The sequence below is a fragment of the Anopheles darlingi genome, chromosome 3, assembly GCF_943734745.1.
Source record: "Anopheles darlingi chromosome 3, idAnoDarlMG_H_01, whole genome shotgun sequence".
NCBI lineage: Eukaryota > Metazoa > Arthropoda > Insecta > Diptera > Culicidae > Anopheles > Anopheles darlingi.
This window is the reverse complement of record NC_064875.1, coordinates 66,952,500-66,973,098: the sequence shown is the minus strand read 5'-3', so window position 1 is coordinate 66,973,098 and position 20,599 is coordinate 66,952,500. Positions and strand designations below refer to the sequence as shown.

Below are 20,599 nucleotides of genomic sequence, written 5' to 3'. Positions count from 1 at the left end.
TCAACATAGATAATTTTGTCATCTGAAAAAAGAATTAGTGGACCTTAAATGTACCATGCGGAAGATTAATCATCGTTATTTGACCCCTGTGGCACGCGTGCTTCGCCTGAACAGCCAGTTATTGCTCATATCCTCATGGAGCCTAATAATTGGACATTGGATTGCTCTTGGCATTGGAAGATAAGTCGCACAGCACAAAGCAGCGCCAACGTGTGCCATGTTGCTCTTTATCACCAATTGACTGAGCTAATAGCGGGTACAGCAAATAGCAGATATCAGTAATTGGTAATAAATCTGCCCAACACTAACGCGTCCTCGCCTATATGTATCTGACGCGAATAGCGAATAGAAACCATCGGGAACGCTGGAGCTGTACGAAGCCCCCCGACTGGCCCAAATGTAAACAATCGACGTGTACTAACCCTTAAGACCAGTGGCGTTAAACGAGCACGTGCCGGACAAATCAACGGGACACAAATCGGACAGCAAACAGTCTTTCCTGGCAATGGCTTTATCATTAGAACAATAAGGCTAACAGTCCTGACCATCAGGCACTTACAACGCAGACAATTACGCATCTCGCGGTCCAACAAGTAGCTCCACACTCGCTCGGGATTAGTCAAGTAACCCAACACATCCCCTCCTGCCCAGTATGCAGAGGTAAAGTGGAAGTGAGCTTGCAACAAATACTAGTCACGTGTATGATGCGGAAGTTTGGACAGATTGCGTGCGATCATGAGCCAGGTATGCGTCATACTACGACCTATGACCCTAATGTTTATCTCCTGTTGATGCCTGGCGTTGGAGAACGTTCTTCAGGAAGTGGTCACTGGCAAAGGTACCCCGCCGTATGTCGGTCATATCCTCTTAATTGATGCTAGCAGGCACGTCAAGATCACACTGCGGTGTTCTCGTAGTTAGGCGCCGCTGTTTGGTCTGACGATCAAGCGCAGCTATTCGTTTGGTCTCTCTCCCTCTCTCTCTCTCTCTCTCTCTCTCTCTCTCTCTCTCTCTCTCTCTCTTTCTCTCTCTCTCTCGTTCGCTGTACCAGGTCTAGGTATATACATAGATACACGGTGCGGCATCACCGTAATGACCCTGTCACATACTCGCAATGCCTGGCTGGCTGGTGGATTGGTGTGCGGACTAGCTCTCTCTCTCGCTCGACACCGATACGAGGTTGGAGCCATTGGCAGGTGAGCATGCTGGTTCGTGTAAACGAACCGACAGCGCTCCAACATCACTACATGCGCGTTCCTACGGTCCCCCGCCGGTTATGTGCGTCTCTACGGTGTATACCAGTGCAAAAACCCGAGCAAAAAAAACCGCGGACACACCAACTCGTTGAACCAAACGAACCCCCTCAACTCGTTCCGACTGCCTTCTGCTCGTCTCGCTGCCGTGTACACTGCTCTCGGTTTGCGAACGTGCTCGCCTTTCAAGGGTACACTGGCGAGCCTTCTGGGGGCTCGTCTCTAGAAGCGAATCAGCGACGACGACGACGACGACGCTGTTTGCCCCGCATTGCTCCGTCCCCTAACCTTCCTCCTTTTTTCCTCCTCACCCCACCACATCTTTCAACCTACACGCATCGCTTCGAAGTCACGTTCCAGATCAGCCGGGGAACGTCGCCACACGAGAGCTCCACGTTGCGCAAACGCTCCGTCAGCAGGTCTCTGTATGTTTGGTTGTGTGTCGGCGTTTGGGACGCGAATGCAGCCTACTTTTGTTCATGCTAAAGTCAAGGAAACCAAAAATGCATGTCCGATTCACTTCTATGCTGCTATTCCCCCCGCAAAATCCCTTGTGGTGGTGTAACTTATGACGTCGTCATTGGGAACGTCGACTGATGGGCAAATTTGGACGGGATTGCTGACGCCAGCACACGATGATGTTGCAGGAACGTCAAAGACACACTTCAGACGGACGGACCGCAACGTTTAGTCATCCTTCTTACTTATCGTCTCATAAATGGCGTAACGAATGGAAACGTCAACGTCGGCATAAAAAATACCCCACACTTTCCTGATGGGTGTGTCGGTCTCGTGCGATCGGTTGACGCAGAAGCGCCACTTGGCAACGGTGAACTTACCCCGTGACACGAAAGCAGTCTGCGTTATTGCATCATTCCAGAACGATCCCAAAACGGTTCGGGCACGGGCAACCGGTTCAGCGGCAATGATTAGACGGCGAGGGAGGGAGATGAAGGATAAGCAAATGTGTTTGTTGGTTTGTGCGGATATCTGGTAGGGTGGTAGGGGTGTAAGAAATTATGACCCTCCCCCCACTCCGACATATACTCCTTGAACCGGTTGACGATGCTGACGAACGATCGGGAATGGGAAACGGATTCTCAAGGTCAACTGAAGATTGTTGTCGGTAGTAAACCAACGACCGACGTTCGTGCTGCTGCCTAGCTGTTACTTCTAGGTTTGGGTCAAGGTACTGAGGGTTGCTCGCTTCTTTTGCTTCACCGATGCGTCTAGCCAAGGTTACGCGTTGGTTCGTTCCGTTATTGGGGATTCCCACTGATTTGTTTTGTTACTTGTTTATTGGCGCACCATGGCTAATCAAACTGTCATTAGTTTTCCGCGAAAACCAGCGCCACACCACACTTTTGTGCCGAAGGCATCGTTTGTTCCAAATTCACGCGAACGATCATCGCGTGATCGTCAATCATCATCACCATCTGTGGCTGCAAAAAAAAAAGACGATTCATCTTGTTGGTAAATAAAACACTTAACTCGAAGCGCCTAATGGTAGAAGACATACGTGTATGTGTATGTGCACCTTTTGCGTACCATTTTCATCGGCGATTTGACTGTCAATTGTGCGATCGCATCGCAATCACGTGCAACATGGCGAAATTCGCAAACGCTCGACGCTCGCGGCAAGTGGAAGTGATGCCAGTTCTCAAAAGCTTTATTGACTCCACCATTTCGGGAAACCGCATCAATTTATTGGCTAGTGGCTGAGTAAGATGAATCGCAGTAAAACGTAAGATTTCAACACACATGTTAGCATGTTATTGAAATTTATTTCAATTTAAAATATTCTCTAAATGATTCTTGTCACTAATAACAAAAAAATGTATATACTTTTTATATAACGACTTCAAACACTTAACGAATAGACGCTAAAGCGACTCTCTACTCAGGTAACGGCCTTAAGCGACGAACCTTCGTCATATTTGTCTAACGTCATACAAAGTGTTATTGGCAAATAAATGCATGCCCACTGCAGCTATAAGGAATTATTTTAATATCTGTTTTTAGATTCCTTGCTATTTGGACACGCAGGAACTATGCAATGCTGTGGCAGAAGTTAGTGTTTGATACATAGATGCTATCTCAACCATCTATGTATTGAGGTAACTCACATCAACGTGTAGAAAAATCGTAACAAAATACTTAAAATACGAACATAAAGTTGATTTACTGCCTCTGTCGGAAGGAATTAAACTTTGAACGCGAAATAGTACTCGAAGGTTCGATCGCACGATGCCACTAACACTGCCTTCTGATGGTGGTTTCTTTTTTACTTTCTAGTTTCAAGGTCCCCATTTTGCGACAAAAACCTCTCCGGCTTCTTCTCCAAGTGTTTCCGCACACCACACTGGGCTCGTAGACTCGATCACGCCCCCTCCCTGTGGATTTTTGCCAGCATTCAGTCATGCGGTTTGGAAGATTTGATTCGCGATCGCAACCCATCACTTCCTGGCCCACATGGAGGACGGGCTCGACCCGATGAAGTCGCGGGTAGCGCTTCACTGCACGTGCTGTTGTACATAGCGTTTCGTTTTCGGCACGAGACAGCACCAGCTACAATTGCGATCATCGGCCGGAATGTGTCGATCGAATGATCCCTCTAGCGCACAGTCTAGACATCAAAGGTGCTTCATTTGCATTTGCATTAAAAGGTGGCGTGATTTGCGTCGACTGGATGGTGATCCGAGTCAGCCCTATGCAACTCTGGAATCTGGTATCGAGTCGAGAGTAGCACTTAAACAAAGTAGCTATTTATAGATCGCCAGACAATTGCCTCCTCACCCCATATGCGCTATGTGGATTAGTCAATTAAACCAGGCTGCAGCACCATGCAAACGAGATACCTGATGCTTTGACGTAATAACACTTATCTTGCAAGCTAAGAGAGTCGACGGCGCACGTGCTTATTCCGATGGGCTGGACTTGCGTTTCTTAGTAGTAGTTAGGCTTCTTCCGGCCGCCACCAGGAATGCGTAACTCGTTTTTTTACCGGGACGCGCACGGTACGGTTACTGGAAAGTTTCCGTACAACCAGTTATCAGACACTTTACCGCCGGTGCATGAAATTACTTCGCCGCACTGACGCGGATGAAAGCCACCCCTAAGAATGCTTACGTCGTCTTTGCATACAGGCAACACTAATATGATACGAACTCCCTAAAATCCATTTCGATGTTTCTCTACATTCCCTCTTCGGTTCGCCATAAACTCATCCAATGGACAATGTACGGATGTAGCACTTTGCTTTCATTTTTAGTTTTATTATGGCCGTGACTCCTAGTCTCAGCCAAATTGCACCGAAATTGTAATTAAATTCATTCCCGGTACCATCCGAGGATCACACGCATCATTGCGCACGCGGAAGCCTGAGGTCCGACCTCTGTGCTCTGTGCCAGTTTGGTTAATTGTTCATCAGCATGCCGAAAAAGCGTCCGGTGGCTCTGTTCGGTGCTCAGGGAGAGGAAGGACTTGCGGGACAAATTAATGAAACTGACATTGGCACAAAGTCAACCATACCGCTCACCACTGCGCACGTGTGTCCTCCCCCTTGGCAGACCATGGTTAGGCTCTTGCATAAGAACGTTCGTCGTCCTCCTGGGGGTGTGTCACTGACGTGCAGTTTTTCGGCTCGCGATTCGGTTTGCCCGAAACGTGACGATCGAGTAAGCCATTGCTTGATGTTGCGTAGCAACGCGGTCGCTACAACTCTTCGTCGAATGGCGTCGAATGATTATTCTGTGTGGTTAGGAAGAGTATGGAATTTGTGATGCTTCGAGGGCTCTGTGAGATGAATATTTAAATTAATGATTATCGAGGCAAATCATCGAATAGCGTGCCCATTAAGCTTGTGGGCACGTGCCATTCTAATCGAATGTTGATTTACTGGTTCTCGTTAATCGAAAGACATACGTCATATGATGTAATGCAATATTCATACTCATCAGCACTGAACTGTCGCCGTTCGACGTCGTCTAGACGGGAGAACAGGTCTGAAAAATGAAGTCGTCGACGAATCGCACACTCAAATTGACTCACATTTATTCTGGCACCCTAATGAGAGCTATCTTCTTAGGTAAAACCGTCGATTTATCTCGTTCATATACCTAAGTCTGTTTTGATTTGATATCTTTTATTACCTCGGATTGCGCTTTGAGTTTCTGTTTATCAACCCAGGCCCCAGTCCTAAACAGTAAGCACTAAGATTAAAATGGAATCCATCATAAAAGACCGGCCGGCGGAATTTAAGTCGCATGCCAAATGCCCCGTACCTCCAGTGTGGGCCTTCGATGTGCGAAAATGGGTGTGTCACGTTGACCCATGGCCCCGTTAAATGATAATTGCTGTGACATCGCAGAAAAAAAACACACACGCACACAAACCCACAATTTATCGCCAAATCATGCCTTTTGCCGCAAATTGGTGGTGTGTGGCGGCGGAGTTTATCGCTCACAGTGGTGCGTGATGAAAATGATTTAACAGCGCAGTTAGATCATACCGCTACCGGTGACGTTGCCAATTAGTGGTCAAGTGTGGAATCTGCGATCAAAACACGAACTGGACCTTCACGCCAGTGATCCCATTTTGCAAGAAAGAAATCTGCTTCAAAATTTGGCAAACAAAAATCGAATACCAGCTTTCACGTGCCACTTTTTCGCTTGGTAATGACGAAGCGCACGGGCTGGCACGAGACAGAACAGACGGGCGCTTTCCTTGAACCGGGTCGGCGGCCGGTCCACTGATCCACTACTACGTCACCATTTCTCTCACATGATTTGTGAGCGGCTAAAAATGGACATCAACCGTGGGTTGGAGATGGGCATGGCAGCAGCAGCAGCAGCAGCAGAAGCGAGCACCTGTCTTAAATCCTTGCTCCCCAGCACAGGAACCTAGTGACGTTACACGGCAAGGGTAGGGAAGGTTAATCTATTTTCTACCGGTACGGCACATGGCTTGCCGATATTATCTTCGATTCGCTGTTGTATCGAATGGCGGGTGTGTCTGCTTCGGAGTGCCGCTGGTGCTGGCGATGCTCTGACTCATACTAAGCTGAGTCTCGGTTACCGTGTTTCTGTCGAAAGTCCACGGTAAGGTTGTGAAATGCATTCCAACCATCAACTCAAGGTACCTGCTGATTGTGTTAAAGGCTGTTTCTGTTTGGCTGGTTCTCGATAAGAACAAGACTTATCTATTGATCAGCTATTTTGGCGAAGGCTCACTAATTAAAGCTAATGCATGGCCGATCCCACTCGATCCGAGTTGGCAAACGTCGGTATGGATCGAAGTAGCAGAGGCTCGCTTCTCGGTGCGGCGCGATTGGCGTCCGGATGCTAATTCCTCCGGAAGCAGCTCGAACCGAGAACATGTCCTCTGTCGCACGACGCCAAGCGATCGCCGGTACGCCCGTATGCCGGTACAGATCAATTGATTTGACTGCAAGCTGTTATTTGTCACAGAGAGGCTCGTATTCTACTCTGCTGCCGACTCGATGACGTCGCCATAGTGATGACGTCGATGCAAATGCTCGATGAGCGTCGATGCTCAATGGATACTCCCCTTAATAGAATCGATTGAAATTAACAACGCAACGCTCTACGGCACTGCTGCATCCGTCAATTCAAATCATCAAACTGCTTAAAGGCGAGCCAAAACGTCATCGATCGGTTTCGTGATGGCGCCTGCTCGCCACTGACTTTTGGACTTTGGCACTGTTTGATCTCTGGCACCCGTACTTTGATTGTTCAAGGTTGAAGCAATAAAAAATAATCAATCTGTAGCTGAATTCACAATTGGTAGCGAAATGGTAACGAAAGAAAACGGACAGCAGGAGAGTCACTGGATATGGGCATTGAATTGCGCGCAAAAAAAGCGTGGTAACGTGATCCTCAGATCTTTTGCGTTGTATCTTAAGCTAAGCTCCGGGGCCGAGTTTTCGTGCCAACATTCGACATTGAAATCGATCCGATCGCTTATAATTGCAGGCAATTATAAAGGCAAGACTAAGGCACGAGGGATGCTGCAAAGCGGATGTCAGTTGATATGACTTAAGTAATTCGTCATGATAAAGTGAGGGAGCATACAGGGTTTGACCCATTCACTCGCTCGCTCATTAATTGCTACGTGACTCGCGTCACGACACGGACATTCGTGTGTTTGCCATGGCTGGAAGAATTGTCTTTGCCGATTCGCTCGATGCTTTTGCTTTCTCGCCCGGGGCCACCACCGGAATCCTATCGTTGAATCATGGTGTCCCATGTGCGTCTGCTTAATTTCGTCAATTGGTAAATTATTCATCGCTTGCATCATTCACATACTCGACTCCCTCCCAAAACTCGTATCCGAATGTTTGTCGATGTCGAGGATAACAGAAGATCGCTTATGGCAGCCTCCACAACCATTACTACCAGAAGGACTTGGGTTCGCGAACGTGCAGAAGATGTTGGAAGATTGTGTGATCATAAATTGAAAGCAAAGAAAACCTATTGCTCGTCGTAGCGCTTGGTTACGATCGTGACATTCATTTAACATTGAAGCATTAATTCGCTCCTAGCTGGCCGGATAACTCGCAATATGTACGTCAGCATGGGTAGACGGTAGGGGTAAGCATCAGTGTTTAACGGAAGAACGCAAGGACGTTTACCTTTGTCTAATTTTAGAAAAGCAGCGAAATCAAACAATTAGATCAATTTGATGCAAAATACAAACCGATGCAAATATAAACCGATGAGTGTTATTTGTTGTTTCTTCTTTCCAATTGCTCGTATTGTCCATATTTATGTGTCGGAAAGATCGTATAATCTCAAAAATCTTTATGCTCCATCGATGCTGCTTATTACCTTCTCTAACCTACTATAGTGCGAGTCCTTACTCTACTGCCCATCCTTATGTAATACCAACCTACCGGTATTAGCAAAACGACAAAATAAAGGAAAAGTGGCAAATTAGTTGTTGTGAATGAGAAACATCAAATCCACGCCAAGGCCATCACCGCCGGCCAACACCACCACCCATGTCAAAAACATGGTCCGGCCAAAAATAATATTTCTTCGCGAATCGCGCACTCGCCCTCGCAAAATCCCGTAGTACTACTACGCCTAGGAATGGTACGAGCGGACGGCACATTCATGCTTGTTGCCTCTAGCATGGTTGTCATCTGCGCGTCGCAAAATCGCATCCCGCTGATCTATTGGCTATTTATACGATGTTGCGTCGTAAAGTGCTCATGTAACAAGCGTAGGTTGACATTCTTGAGGACGCTTCCTTTCGTTTCGCGGTGATCCATGTCCACCGGCTTACCGACGTCTCAAATTGTTTACCATGGCGCTTCATTGCGCCGCCATCTATCTGGAGCAGTGGTCTGTTTCTGTTTTGCTCCAGCACAAAGGATTGTAGATTAAGATGCAATCATCTTCTCCACGTTCTAACTAGCTTTCTTTCAAACCTGCGTTTTCCATTTCATTTGGTCATAAAACCTCACCAATCTACAATACACGTGCGCTGTTCTGAAGGGTGTGTCTGTCTGAGGTAGATGGATACGCGCATAGTCTACGGTGCGATAGTAACACGACCACTAGCGAACGAGAGAACCATAGCGCAATGGCTGGCCATGACCATGGCCGCTTGGACCACCGCACACCGGTGGCCACCATCATCGGCAGCGCACTGTTTTAGGTGTCTGATGCTGTCGTGTGTGGGTTGTATGTCCTCCATCAGTATGTGGCCATACTGCTCGCTCCTACCACGACTCTACTAGACGACGGGTATTAGTTGGCAGTTGTCGCGGAGATTGGTTGCGCATAACTAGACTCCCCCGGGAGGAGCTTCGCTACACGTGACACGTGTTTTATCTTATACAACAACCCGCGCTTGTTACTAGCAAACTCATGGTCCCGCCATTCGACCATTCGACCGGCGCCATTCCAATCACTGACAGCTTCGCGGCGCGACAGACTCAGAGGATCGGAATGAATCCAACGACGGCAACGACGTCAATCGTGCCGAGATGTTCCGATTTTCGGTGTCCGAGTGCGTGGTTTTGTTTTGTTTTGAGTGGAATGTAGAGAAAAGCTCAGCACACACGTCATTAAAGGAAAATTCTCACGTCCAATCATCACCTGCTGCCACCTTTGCTGGTAGCAGTTTATCATGAGGTAAAGATTTATGTTTGATCTTCCGACGATCGCTCCGGTTTCCCGCTTGTCCGGCAAGCGGCATGTTGCAGATACGCAGTAATGGCAGTGCGCGAATTGGTTGCGCATTGGCGCGAAATGAAACCAATAATGAAGCTCTCGCAATCAACACACCCGATAGATACCAGTGCGAAGAGGTGGTGACGGCCAGTGGCCTGTACCAGCCATTACAACCGCCCGCCACTAGGAAGTGTAGTGGCCGGTACTAATTCCACTAACATCGATTCACTCGATCACTGCTAGGGTACTGAGGTGCATGGTCGCCCCCTCGGATCACTCGGATCGATCTGTCGACGTGCAATTAAAAGTTGTTTTCGTACGTTCAACCTTTTACACGGAGAATCCCCACGATGCTCCCCAATCTTCCAATCCGTGGCTTCTCGTGTGCGAGTACCATCATCTAATTGCACAGCTAGCAGCATATTTTGCGCAGTATAAACCCCCTGCTGTTTAGCCTTTGATTGTTGGTCCAGCATATTGTTTTTCTCACATTTTTGGCACAACCTCCCGCCATACGGAAATGTTCTTCGACTGGGTGAAGGTACTGAGGCACTTTACCTAAAAAAATGTACTAAAAATGTTGTACTAAAAAAGTTAATGTACTAAAAATGTTGTTGTACTAAAAATGATGTGGGAACAGGCCACTTCCGGTCAACAGCCGGCCGTTTCCGGTGCAAAAAAGGGGGTTTTAGTAGACAGGTGGCTTCTAGTAGAACAAAACCCTGATCGGATTTGAGAAAAAACTTCAGAGTTTGACAGTCATGTCCGGGTCCCGGAGTACACGTTATACTTCGGGAACGCTCTTTTCGAAGCTGTTTTCGCGTTTCTGTGGTATTATGAATGTAAAAATTCACGAAAAGTGGCACTGTCACAAAGAAACGAAAATTAAATTCACGAAATTGCCACAAAAGTGATTCTGACAAATTTCATCAAATATCAGCGAAAGAAGCGAAAAACAGGCTACAACCCTGAATTGTTGTTTTGCTGCTAAAAGTGGAAAGTTTGAACTCTTTTACGAGTTGTTTAGCAAAGTGTTGGGAAACTCAGCAAGAAACATTCAAAGCTTCGTGGTTTTATGTTGCAATAATGGCACCGGCAACCGCACTCAAGGAGCAACCAGCATCATCCAATTCTACCGGCATAAATGCAGTTCTTCTGGGACCGCCGGGCTCCGGAAAAGGCACTCAGGTGAGCCACGACACCGGTTTCAGGGTGAAAAGGTTACATAACTGTTCGTGATGCAGTAGATTATTGGCCCGATAAACTGATAAGCCCGTGGTAAATCGCTGATCCGGTATCTTACGTGAAAGCGAAAGTCATCCTGACTTTCCGACACTGTACCGTTCGTACAGAGAACATCAAAACAACCTTCCCGTGTGTGGGTCTAAAATTAACCCACAGCTCCACAAGAACAACTAGAAACAATAATCTGCGAACCTTCTGATTCTGTATCTTCTAGGCTCCGTTGCTAAAGGAAAAGTATTGCGTCTGCCACTTGTCCACGGGCGACATGCTGCGCGCAGAAATAGCGTCAGGTTCTAAGCTTGGAGCTCAGCTGAAAAAGGTGATGGACGAAGGAAAGCTAGTTTCCGACGAATTGGTGGTCGATATGATTGATTCTAATCTTGATAAGCCCGACTGTCGGAACGGATTCCTGTTGGATGGATTCCCGCGAACTGTTGTGCAAGCGCAAAAGTTGGACAACTTGCTTGAGAAGCGCAACACCGGGTTGGATGCGGTCATAGAGTTCGGCATAGACGATAGCCTTCTTGTGCGCCGCATTACCGGACGGCTTATCCATCAAGCTAGCGGGCGCTCATATCACGAAGAGTTCGCTCCCCCCAAGGTACCGATGCGGGACGACGTTACAGGAGAACCACTGATGCGCCGTAGCGATGACAATGCGGAGGCGTTGGTCAAACGGCTAGAAGCCTACCATCGCCAAACAAAACCGCTTGCCGACTATTATGCGCTACGTGGACTGCACTTCCGCGTTGATGCTGCTAGAAGTGCAACCGATGTGTTTTCCAATATAGACAACATCTTTAAGCAGCAACGAGCACACCGAATGGGGCTATAAAGCCACGTGGGACAGAATTGATCAACCATCTACCTGCCTGTTAGTTTTTGTAATACTTTACATTCACATTCGGAAGATGATGAAACATCCATTGTGTAAGCTATTCCAACAGTAAACTAGCAAGCTCTTGAACTATCACTATCCTGTACCTTGCATTTTAAAATGATCAATTTAGCAAAACTGCCAGAAGAATCGTTGTTTTTTGTTTATTGTCAACCAATGGCAAATTCACGTCGAATACAGGCATGATCGGTAAAGTGAATATGCAGCATAAAATGGGCAATAAAACAGAATATTTAAGAAAATCAAAACAATCTCTTCTATAGCCTCAACAGGCCACGGCATTTTTTCCAGGAGATGACATACTTCTGCCAGAATGATGGGTTACTGGAATTGGGCAACATGTAATATTCAAGTTATAAAGCAAATGCAGTATCGACAAATAACCATGTGTAACGGGCGATGTGTAACGGATTTTTACGGTCGAACTCCACATGACCCCCGTTGTTATTTTGGTTGCAATTTTAAGAGGAAGACTTAAAAAAACTGTTGACCGATCGTTCTGATCACCTTCAACCTCATCGCCGCATGGATTCGTAGCGGGTGTGTGCGAAGAAGGAAGTAGTGAGCCTTCGGACCTACTGTATGAACCGGATACATAGGAGAGTGACCCTGAACATGTTTTTCGTTTGACATGAAGCTCCGTAAAAATAGAAAGATACATTTACCCAGCTTGGTTAGCAATGGGTTCTGCTACGCTTATGTCTCAAACCCAAACACATGTGTTGCTCCGCTGTGTCTTTGTATCAATTCTGTTCTGATGGTTTAGATTTGTGTGTGTTTTTTTTATTTTGTTTTGGCTTTTTTAGTCCATTTCGATCATGCTGCAGGCAAATCTATTCTTGCTCAGACTGTACAAATCATTTATCAACGTCGTTCGCAATGGACTACTTGATTAATATACTATTCTTCGAAGCCCGGTTTACTGCTTAGATCGCCTTAGACTCACCAGCCATCGTTGACCTGCGATATGTAGCCTGCAAACTGAAGCGCCAAACTATCAGCCAACAAACGGTTCAAACGATCAATTCCTTCCCCGCAAATAAACCTAAAAAGTGCCTCGACGCGCGGCTAACGGGCTAAATTGTCGCTGACGCCACCTGCAGACGCTGATTTTAGCTCCGTCACCACCCCGCATCCATTTACGCGTCATCATTGATGACAATTGATTTGTTGGGCGTCGTTCGGAGACCATTCCAGGCACCGGATGTTTCACCAACACCCAGGCGCCATTGGCGGCCCAAGCTGTCTTTTTTTATCGTCGTCGATATAAATCGAACGCACATGATATCAATTTTCTGATTGTCGCGCCACTTCCTCACGGTCTGGCCGGCCTCCAAATCACATCCTCCCCCTTCCAGATGGGTGGTTTTGCACTTTTTGAATGTTGTCGCGTCTCGACAGCGCGCTGCGAACGTGCCACGACGGCCATATGCTAGAGAGCCGTGCCCCCGATCGTCAATTGGTTGAATTGAAGGAGCGTCATTCGAATCGAAGGAACAACGATCGAACAACGCGGTTTAGCGTTTGTTGCCGGTGGCACGTCAACACGCAAGACCATACGGTGCTACGGTGTACTGGGTAATAACGACGAAGGAGACACATGATGGGGTAAATAGGATCAAAATGGAGCGACAATGTGGTCAATCGTGAATCGATTTTTAAAATTAATCAAATCGCAATCTGCAACTCGGAGGCTGTTAGCAACTAGCGCTGGGGTAAGAAGTCCTGGATTTCTAGATAGAACGGGTTGAGTAATAGAGGATGCTGGTATACTCAGAAAGCTACACTCCAGAAATAATCGGCACGATTCCTCACGGGAAATCCACAATCATTGTCGTGATTGATTCAAGGGGGGATTGATCCGCGTTGACTCACCAGCGTAACAAAATATATTTCACATTTTTTTCAATATTATTCCTACATTTATCAAAAGCTACTACATATCGAGAAAGTTATCATATTACTTTAAACACGTTCATTGAAAATCGTAACGTTCGATAAACGGCCAAAGGGGTTTGAGCGCCACACGCCATGCTCGGTTCGTTTTGCGTCATATCTACGCAAGGTACTCGCTACGTCATCGTCAACAGCACCCATCCGGACCTCCGCTTAGGAATGAATGAGTATGCTCCAATGAATGGGTTTTTATCTCTCGTGTTAAGGAGAATGGTTGAGACTAGTTACGCTGTTGGTGAGTTGGTCAGCTAAACGAATGAGTCGCATCTAGAAAGAAACGACAAGGAATGTTCTTACGATCCTTATAACTTACATCACGTGATCTGCGTGATCCAAAAATAAGCCCGATGCACAGATGATGCAAACCGGTGACTCGACGAGTGAAAGATCGTTTTCGATTGCCTTTTTGTGGTTCGATTTTGCATCATGCGCTTCTGGTTCGTGCACAATCGCTCATGGGAATCATTTCGAACGGAAAGACATGCAAAGCATAACGATTGCTCAAAGACATCGAACATTGTATGCGGATGATGAAATTCACGTTGTGCAATCTGTTATGCTGCGAACTTCGATTTTTGGATGGAGAATGTTGTGGATCTTTCATTCATGACTCATCGTTATGAATCACCCCATTGGAAGCATCAAAGTCAGGGTCATATCAATCATGCTCCGTATCATTTTATCGGAAGGGAAGGTTCTAATTGAGCGTCGAATTCTGTTATTGCGATAACGTTATCCAATGTACACTTATCAGTGCAATCGAGTGCACCAGCTGACGCTTCATGATTACATTTATGCGAATGTTTAATCAGTTCAACATATAGTAAAGATGATGTAGCACACATTGTTATAAACAAATTAAACAAGTATTATCAGCTTATATAAAGAAGTGGTGGTGAAAAATTGCCAGTTTTTACCGCGTAGGAATGTAATTTTTTTTAAACCATTGGTTCCGTTTCAAACGGAAAACCAAATGAATACTAAACATACTCAACGAATACTCAAGAATACTAAAACATAGCACTTCTCTCTCATGTACATGCAAAAAAGCATTCATATTTTATAATATTACTGTGTTATATTTACTAACATCACAAACTCATCGTATCATTCTCCACCCTCTTCTTCTTCTACTCCCTTCACAGATGCCTGTTTGCGGTGTCAAGCGGAAAGTAAAAAGGACACGCTCGGCCGGCAAGACTGTGTGGTAGTGTGGGGCGAATGCAATCACTCGTTCCATCATTGCTGTATGTCCCTGTGGATTAAGCAGAACAATCGGTGCCCGCTGTGCCAGCAGGAATGGTCCATTCAGCGTATGGGCAAATGAAAACCTCCTTCTCTGGTCTGCCGGATTCCTCTCACTCAGTGTTCGCTTTTGAGTTTCTTGAAACTTCAGTAAAAAAAAAAGACAACAAATCTCATGCTCACAATATAACTGATTTATTAGGATTTAATAAATAAACAAATTCCATCATAATCGTCTCGAGCTCTTGGGAATGGGCGACTGGGTGTTTTTCAGGAAGGGACATTTTGGAGTACTGCTAGATCTAGACGGTCGCCGGAATGTTGTAGCGTACGTACTTGTCCACGTGGAATTCCTCTTCCCGGTAGTCTTCCTCCACGACGAACACTTGTAGGAAATTATCGAACTCGTACTTCCGCTTCGTAAACAGATCCGTTAGCTGAAGGTTCGAGATAACAATCAGGCCCAACCTGACGGGGCAGACGGTTAGGGGAAACTCCTTCATCTGACCCGGTTCTAGTGCTCCTAGTGCGAACTCGGTAACACCGGTATAACCACAGCCCGGCTTAGCTTTCGTGTTCAGGCCCATAAGCAGATCCATCGAGCGTTCGCTCGTGTTCGTCACCCGGCAGCGGAAGCTGAATCCTTCCCCGATCCGGACGGTACTTTTCGCATCAATCACGAGCAATCGTAGGTCACTGTACTCCAGGGGCTGTATCGAAGAGACGGAGATCGAGGTTAGAAAGAAATTCCACGAAATGCCCTATACTTATTGCGCTTCCTCTTACACAACGCTGTAGCTGGCTGGTCTGCAACCGTCCTCGTTCACCCAAATTAGACCTCCAAACGATATCCAGCTTGCCGATGTTATTGGCCGCCTTAAGCGCATTGGGATCGCGCGCAATCTCTGGGATGGGCCGTATGCAGTACAGAAACTGGCAACTGTTTTGCGGTTGCAGCATCGTTTTCGACGAAAACACCGATTCACCCGTGGCCAGTGTGTTGAGCGAAGTGACCGTATACTGCTCCGAGCTTTCCAGCTCCACCTTCTCCAGGCAGATCGGTCCGACAGTGATGTTCTGTATCTGCGCCTCCAGATACACATCGTCTGTCTCGGCATTGTAGAACTTGGTCTTCACGTCCAGTGGTTTGACGACTTGAAACTTGAAAAACTTCCGAAACGAGGTCTCCAGTCCCGCCGGAGTCATGTAGGATACTTCACACACCAGGCTGTGGAAAGAAACAGTCTCAGAAGGCTGAGCAGTGACCGCTATCCCATCCCGGGGTTCGCTTACATGTGTGTTCCGATCTCCTTCACCTCATGGTGGATGACATCGTCAAGTGTTTCCTCCGGATTCAGCGTTACCGGACCCGTTTTATCGGCGTGGATCGGCAGACTAACCCGGCTATTGTTCGACTGGAGATCCGCCTTGACCGACACGTTCGAAACGGGATGCGAGCGGCAGTTGTGAACGCAAACGTAGCTGGAAAACATCTCTCCCAGGTAAATGTTACCGAAGCTTTGCGGTAGAAGCATAAACTGGCCCGCCGCGATCGTCTCACAGCCCGCCACCGTCGTGGCGTCGTTTTTGATGATCTTTTCGAACGAATTCTGAGGTAAATCTTTCGGCTCCGCAGTCAAAACCTGAGGGCTGATAAGTGTGGGGCGCGTCAAGCGCATCACTGCGTGGAACAAGGGGATGTTAGATAGTTAACCAAGGTTTAAGGCGTCTATTTTCAATCCTACCTTTAAGGGCAAGCAAATGCTCTGTCGGTTCAACCATTTTTCCGGGTTTTCCTCCACCTTTTTTTACTCCAGGACAGCGCCGAACAACAATCGATCAAGTGCGTTTCATCGATTAAGTTTCGTCGATTCAGTCTCCCGTTTCATCGATTCAGTCTTCCGTTTTCATCGATTCGGTCTCCTGTTTTCATCGATTTGGCAACAAAACACGATTTTTGGCGTCGTTGAAAACGCCTCGCGGAGAATCTGTTTAAAATGGACCCAAACGTGAGCATTAAGAACGAACCCATCATGGAATGTTCCACTCCAACCAGCGCGGAAGACCAAAAGCGTCGCAGGTAAGATTGGACTGGCAGCGCATTCGAAGAACCCAAAACAAACTTCTGCCCTCTCCGCCCCTCCACAATCCGTAGTTCATCAAGATCGATCAAGAGGAAGCGCTTCGACGATGAAATAGTGGAGTTTAGCATGAGCACACCGATCCAGCAGATGAAAGGCGTTAACAATCGGTCTCGCACCGTCTCACAATCGGCCAACGCTTTCGGAACTCCAGCAGCACTTCCTGTGGTAGCGTCACCGCCGACTCACACGACAATCGCGCCAACAACCGTGTCTAGCGCGACGGAACCGTCTCAAATTGCGCTTCCGACCACACCGCAGACACCACTCGCACCGGTGGTTGTGGCGCCTCCTCCGGTACCGGTTACTCTACCACCACCGATGGCCCCCAATCCGGCCACCAGCATCCTGCAGCAGCTCAACTCGCACGCTTCCGTTAACGAAAAAAAGCGTTCGTTGAAAAGCAGCAAGAAAAGCAAAAAGAAGAGCACCATCCAGCAGGTGGCCACGAAGGATCTGGGCCGCTGGAAACCGATGGACGATTTGGCCCTCATCACCGGCATTCTGCAAACGAACGACCTGCGCATGGTACACCGTGGTACCAAGTTCTCCTGCAAATTCACCATCCAAGAGATGCAGGCCCGCTGGTGCTCGCTGCTGTACGAGGAACCGATCTCGCGGATTGCCGTCGCAGCGATGCGTAACCTGCACCCGGAGATGGTCGAGAGCGTTCAGCGGAAGGCACTGTTCTCGGTGGCCGAAGAGGAACTGCTCGGTACGATCAAGGCCAACGATAAACCGACGATCGAAACGTTCCAGGAGCTGCTGGCCAAGCATACCTCCACGTTTCACCATGCGCGCACGGCCAAGGCACTCGAGTGTCATTGGCAGTTGATGAAGCAGTATTCGCTGCTGCCAGATCAATCCGTACAGTCCCTACCGAAGAACGATAACATTCTCAGCTTCTCTGATGCAGAAGATCTGATCAACGATGCCGACCTGGCAGAACCTCGCGATGAGCCGCGGGAAACCGAGTTAACGTTGGCCGATCGGAAAAGCAAAAAGGAAATACGGAGCCTGGAGAACGAGCTGGATCGTTGGAGTGTTCTGGTCGATTCACTGACCGGTATTGGCTTTTCGCCAGACTTTGACAGCCAAACACTGGCCGTTATGCGGGGTCGGATGGTGCGGTTCTTGATGCGATCGCGTGAGATCGTGATCGGTCGGGCTACCAAGGATTACACGGTGGATGTAGATCTTTCGCTAGAAGGACCGGCCTATAAGGTATCCCGTAAACAGGGAACCATTAAGCTGCGCTCGAACGGAGATTTCTTCATAACGAACGAAGGTAAACGGCCACTGTACATCGATGGTAGACCGTTACTGTGTGGACACAAAGCACGGTTGAACGATAACTGTGTACTGGAGGTAAGAAGTTGTCGAGTTTGAACTCGCAAAACGAACCCTAATCCTTTGTTATTCTGTTTGCAGATATCCAATTTACGCTTCGTGTTTCTGATCAACCATGAGTTTATCAACACCGTTCGGCAGGAAAGTGCTAAAATGAATATTCCACTCAACTAATGTGTGGCTAGAGTATCCAGAACTTAGAATAACCGTTTGAATTACAAATGAAAAATAAATAATAAGCCAAAATTCCTAATCGAAGCTGGCCATCGCCAGGCAAAGCGTAGCGTAGCGTAGTCGCCTAATGCCAGATCCTTTTACTATTTATCCCTATAAACAGGATCAAATTACCCGGTTAAACCCATTCGGTTCGATTGGCGGACAGGAAATGAGATCAAAAGCGTTAGTTATTCGTTCATTACATTGTATTAAATGACATATCGCCGTCGGCGTTCGCAAAAGAGCATGGAACCGGTTTACAAATGAATCCGACCCGGTCCGACGAACTCCTTCGGTTACGAGTGCTTATGCAAGTGTAACTTATCCAATAATTTTTGTTTCGGGAATTTCGGTAAGCAAATCTGCATTCTGTTCGCAGTAAACGGAACCAGACGCACGAAAAAAACACACAAAAGATAAAAAGAAAAGGGCAACGGGTGAGGAGGACATGTAGCAGTACGCTTACTTTTTGCCCTCCGATCCATCCTTATCCTTGTCTTCCGGTTTCTTGCCACGGTTAAGCGAGCCGACCGCGTTGCGTACTGCCTCTGAGTGGGGATCGACACCGGGAAGGTTCTCCAGTACGCTCATAAGATCGGCCGGTGATACCCCAACGATCTCGATCACATCATCCACGTCCATCGCCGTGTCTTCCTGCTTCTGTCGTTTGGCCGGCTGCGAGATCGGTTCCTGGGCATCCTGCATGGACATCTGCATCGCAAACGCAATCTGCTCCTCCTCAGTCATGTTGGCAAAGTCCGGCATCGAATCATCGGCCATTTCCGTGGATAGTGCTAGCGCCCGCTCCAGCATCGCTTCCTCCGAGTGTGGCTCCGTGGCCGACCGAGCGGCACCGGCACTGCTGCTTGCAACAGCCGCTGCCGCAGCTCCTGCTGCCGATGAGCCTGCTACGGCAGCCCCAGCAGCAGCTTCTGTTCCCGCAGTGCCCGAAGTGCCACTGTCGGCCGCACTGTTGGCCGTCGCACGACGTTGTTCCTCTTCCTGTCGCAGACGTTGCTCTTCCATCGAAACGCGCAAAGCGAGCGCCAACTCGGGATCTTCGTTTGGATCGACGCCGAACTCGAATCCGGCTCCACTGAGCCCGGCACCGCCGCTACCATCTTCTCCTTGTATGATTGGCGATGAGATGAGCGCCTCCGAGAAGACGGAACCGCGCGGAACGCACACCAAGTGCGATCCGGTGCCGTCCTTTCCATTCAGCACGTTCACGAACGCCGTAAACGTGTCATTGTTCTTCTGGTGATCGCCGAAGCTGACAATGTCCACGTTCACCTTCTCCTTCTTCAGCTTCTTCGCCAGTTTCACCAGTTCTGCCTCATCGTGCACCACCGGAGAACCGACGAACACCACGATGCGCATCTTGTGGTTCTTGCCCTGGCGGTGCTTCAGCACCAGATGTGCGATACGTAGGCCCGTCATCAGGTTGATGTTACCGTTCGGGTTGACCAGATGCAGCTTGGAAAGGATGCGACCGACATCGCTCGTGAGCGTGGCCAGCACCTCCGTCGTGTTCGAGAGTGTCATGAGTCCGACGTTGTTTTCGGGGTTCGAGCGCACCTTCGACAGGCACACCAAATTAACGCCATCCTTTTGTGCGTTCAGCCGAGTCGGGAAGTAGTCTCCGTTGCGCTGATAATCGCTATTATCGAAGCAGACCATCGTACTTTCCAGCACCATCTTGCTGAGTGTTCCGTCTGCTTTTGGTGTTGTTGTTGCTAAAGGATTTCGCTTTGTGCTCTCGCGGTCGCGACTTCACGGGCTCCTGTGTGCAACGTGGGAAGGCGATATTAAGCACTAATCGGGCGCAACGGGATCGGACACTTACCGTGAGCAGAACGTACGAATTTCGTCGTTTTCCTCCGTGCAAAACACAAAACTCGCGGAAATGATTTCCAGCTTTTCAGAACACGCAAAATCGCCTTGTAATCGTCGTAGACAGCTATGCCCAGAGGGTGGACGGTGAGCTCGAATTCAAGACTAGAGAGAAGTTTCCGAAGGGATGCGCGAGAAAGCTGTTCCCGCAGGGATGAGGTTATGCAGGCACTTGAACTTATTTTTATTTAACGCGCGTAT

The 20,599-nt window shown here is 47.9% G+C and overlaps 5 protein-coding genes across 5 annotated transcripts in view; 3 read left to right on the top strand and 2 right to left on the bottom strand.

Moving 5' to 3' along the window:
• Positions 1–15,024, top strand: part of LOC125955344 (RING-box protein 2) — a 29,940-nt gene extending 14,916 nt beyond the window's left edge. Inside the window, exon 3 of the mRNA XM_049686468.1 lies at positions 14,699–15,024. Within this exon, the coding sequence (XP_049542425.1) occupies positions 14,699–14,880 (182 nt within the window). The 3' untranslated portion in view covers positions 14,881–15,024. The remainder of the gene's footprint in view (positions 1–14,698) is intronic.
• On the top strand, positions 10,274–11,876 carry LOC125955343 (adenylate kinase). Its single transcript, XM_049686466.1, has 2 exons — positions 10,274–10,642; positions 10,914–11,876. Exons 1-2 carry the CDS (start codon positions 10,541–10,543, stop codon positions 11,532–11,534), a joined length of 723 nt encoding a protein of 240 aa, XP_049542423.1. The 5' UTR covers positions 10,274–10,540; the 3' UTR covers positions 11,535–11,876.
• LOC125955341 (probable trafficking protein particle complex subunit 13 homolog) lies at positions 14,972–16,646 on the bottom strand. Its single transcript, XM_049686464.1, has 4 exons — positions 16,544–16,646; positions 16,092–16,479; positions 15,585–16,026; positions 14,972–15,508 (listed from the first exon to the last, which is right to left on the bottom strand). Exons 1-4 carry the CDS (start codon positions 16,578–16,580, stop codon positions 15,101–15,103), a joined length of 1,275 nt encoding a protein of 424 aa, XP_049542421.1. The 5' UTR covers positions 16,581–16,646; the 3' UTR covers positions 14,972–15,100.
• A 90-nt stretch (positions 16,647–16,736) lies between these two features.
• On the top strand, positions 16,737–18,564 carry LOC125955338 (microspherule protein 1). The gene is made up of 3 exons (XM_049686462.1): positions 16,737–16,878; positions 16,954–18,307; positions 18,371–18,564. The coding sequence occupies exons 1-3, from the start codon at positions 16,796–16,798 to the stop codon at positions 18,461–18,463; spliced, it is 1,530 nt and encodes a 509-aa protein (XP_049542419.1). The 5' UTR covers positions 16,737–16,795; the 3' UTR covers positions 18,464–18,564.
• A 129-nt stretch (positions 18,565–18,693) lies between these two features.
• On the bottom strand, positions 18,694–20,486 carry LOC125955342 (26S proteasome non-ATPase regulatory subunit 4). Its single transcript, XM_049686465.1, has 2 exons — positions 20,352–20,486; positions 18,694–20,288 (listed from the first exon to the last, which is right to left on the bottom strand). Exon 2 carries the CDS (start codon positions 20,201–20,203, stop codon positions 18,968–18,970), a length of 1,236 nt encoding a protein of 411 aa, XP_049542422.1. The 5' UTR covers positions 20,204–20,288; positions 20,352–20,486; the 3' UTR covers positions 18,694–18,967.
• Positions 20,487–20,599: the final 113 nt, after the last annotated feature.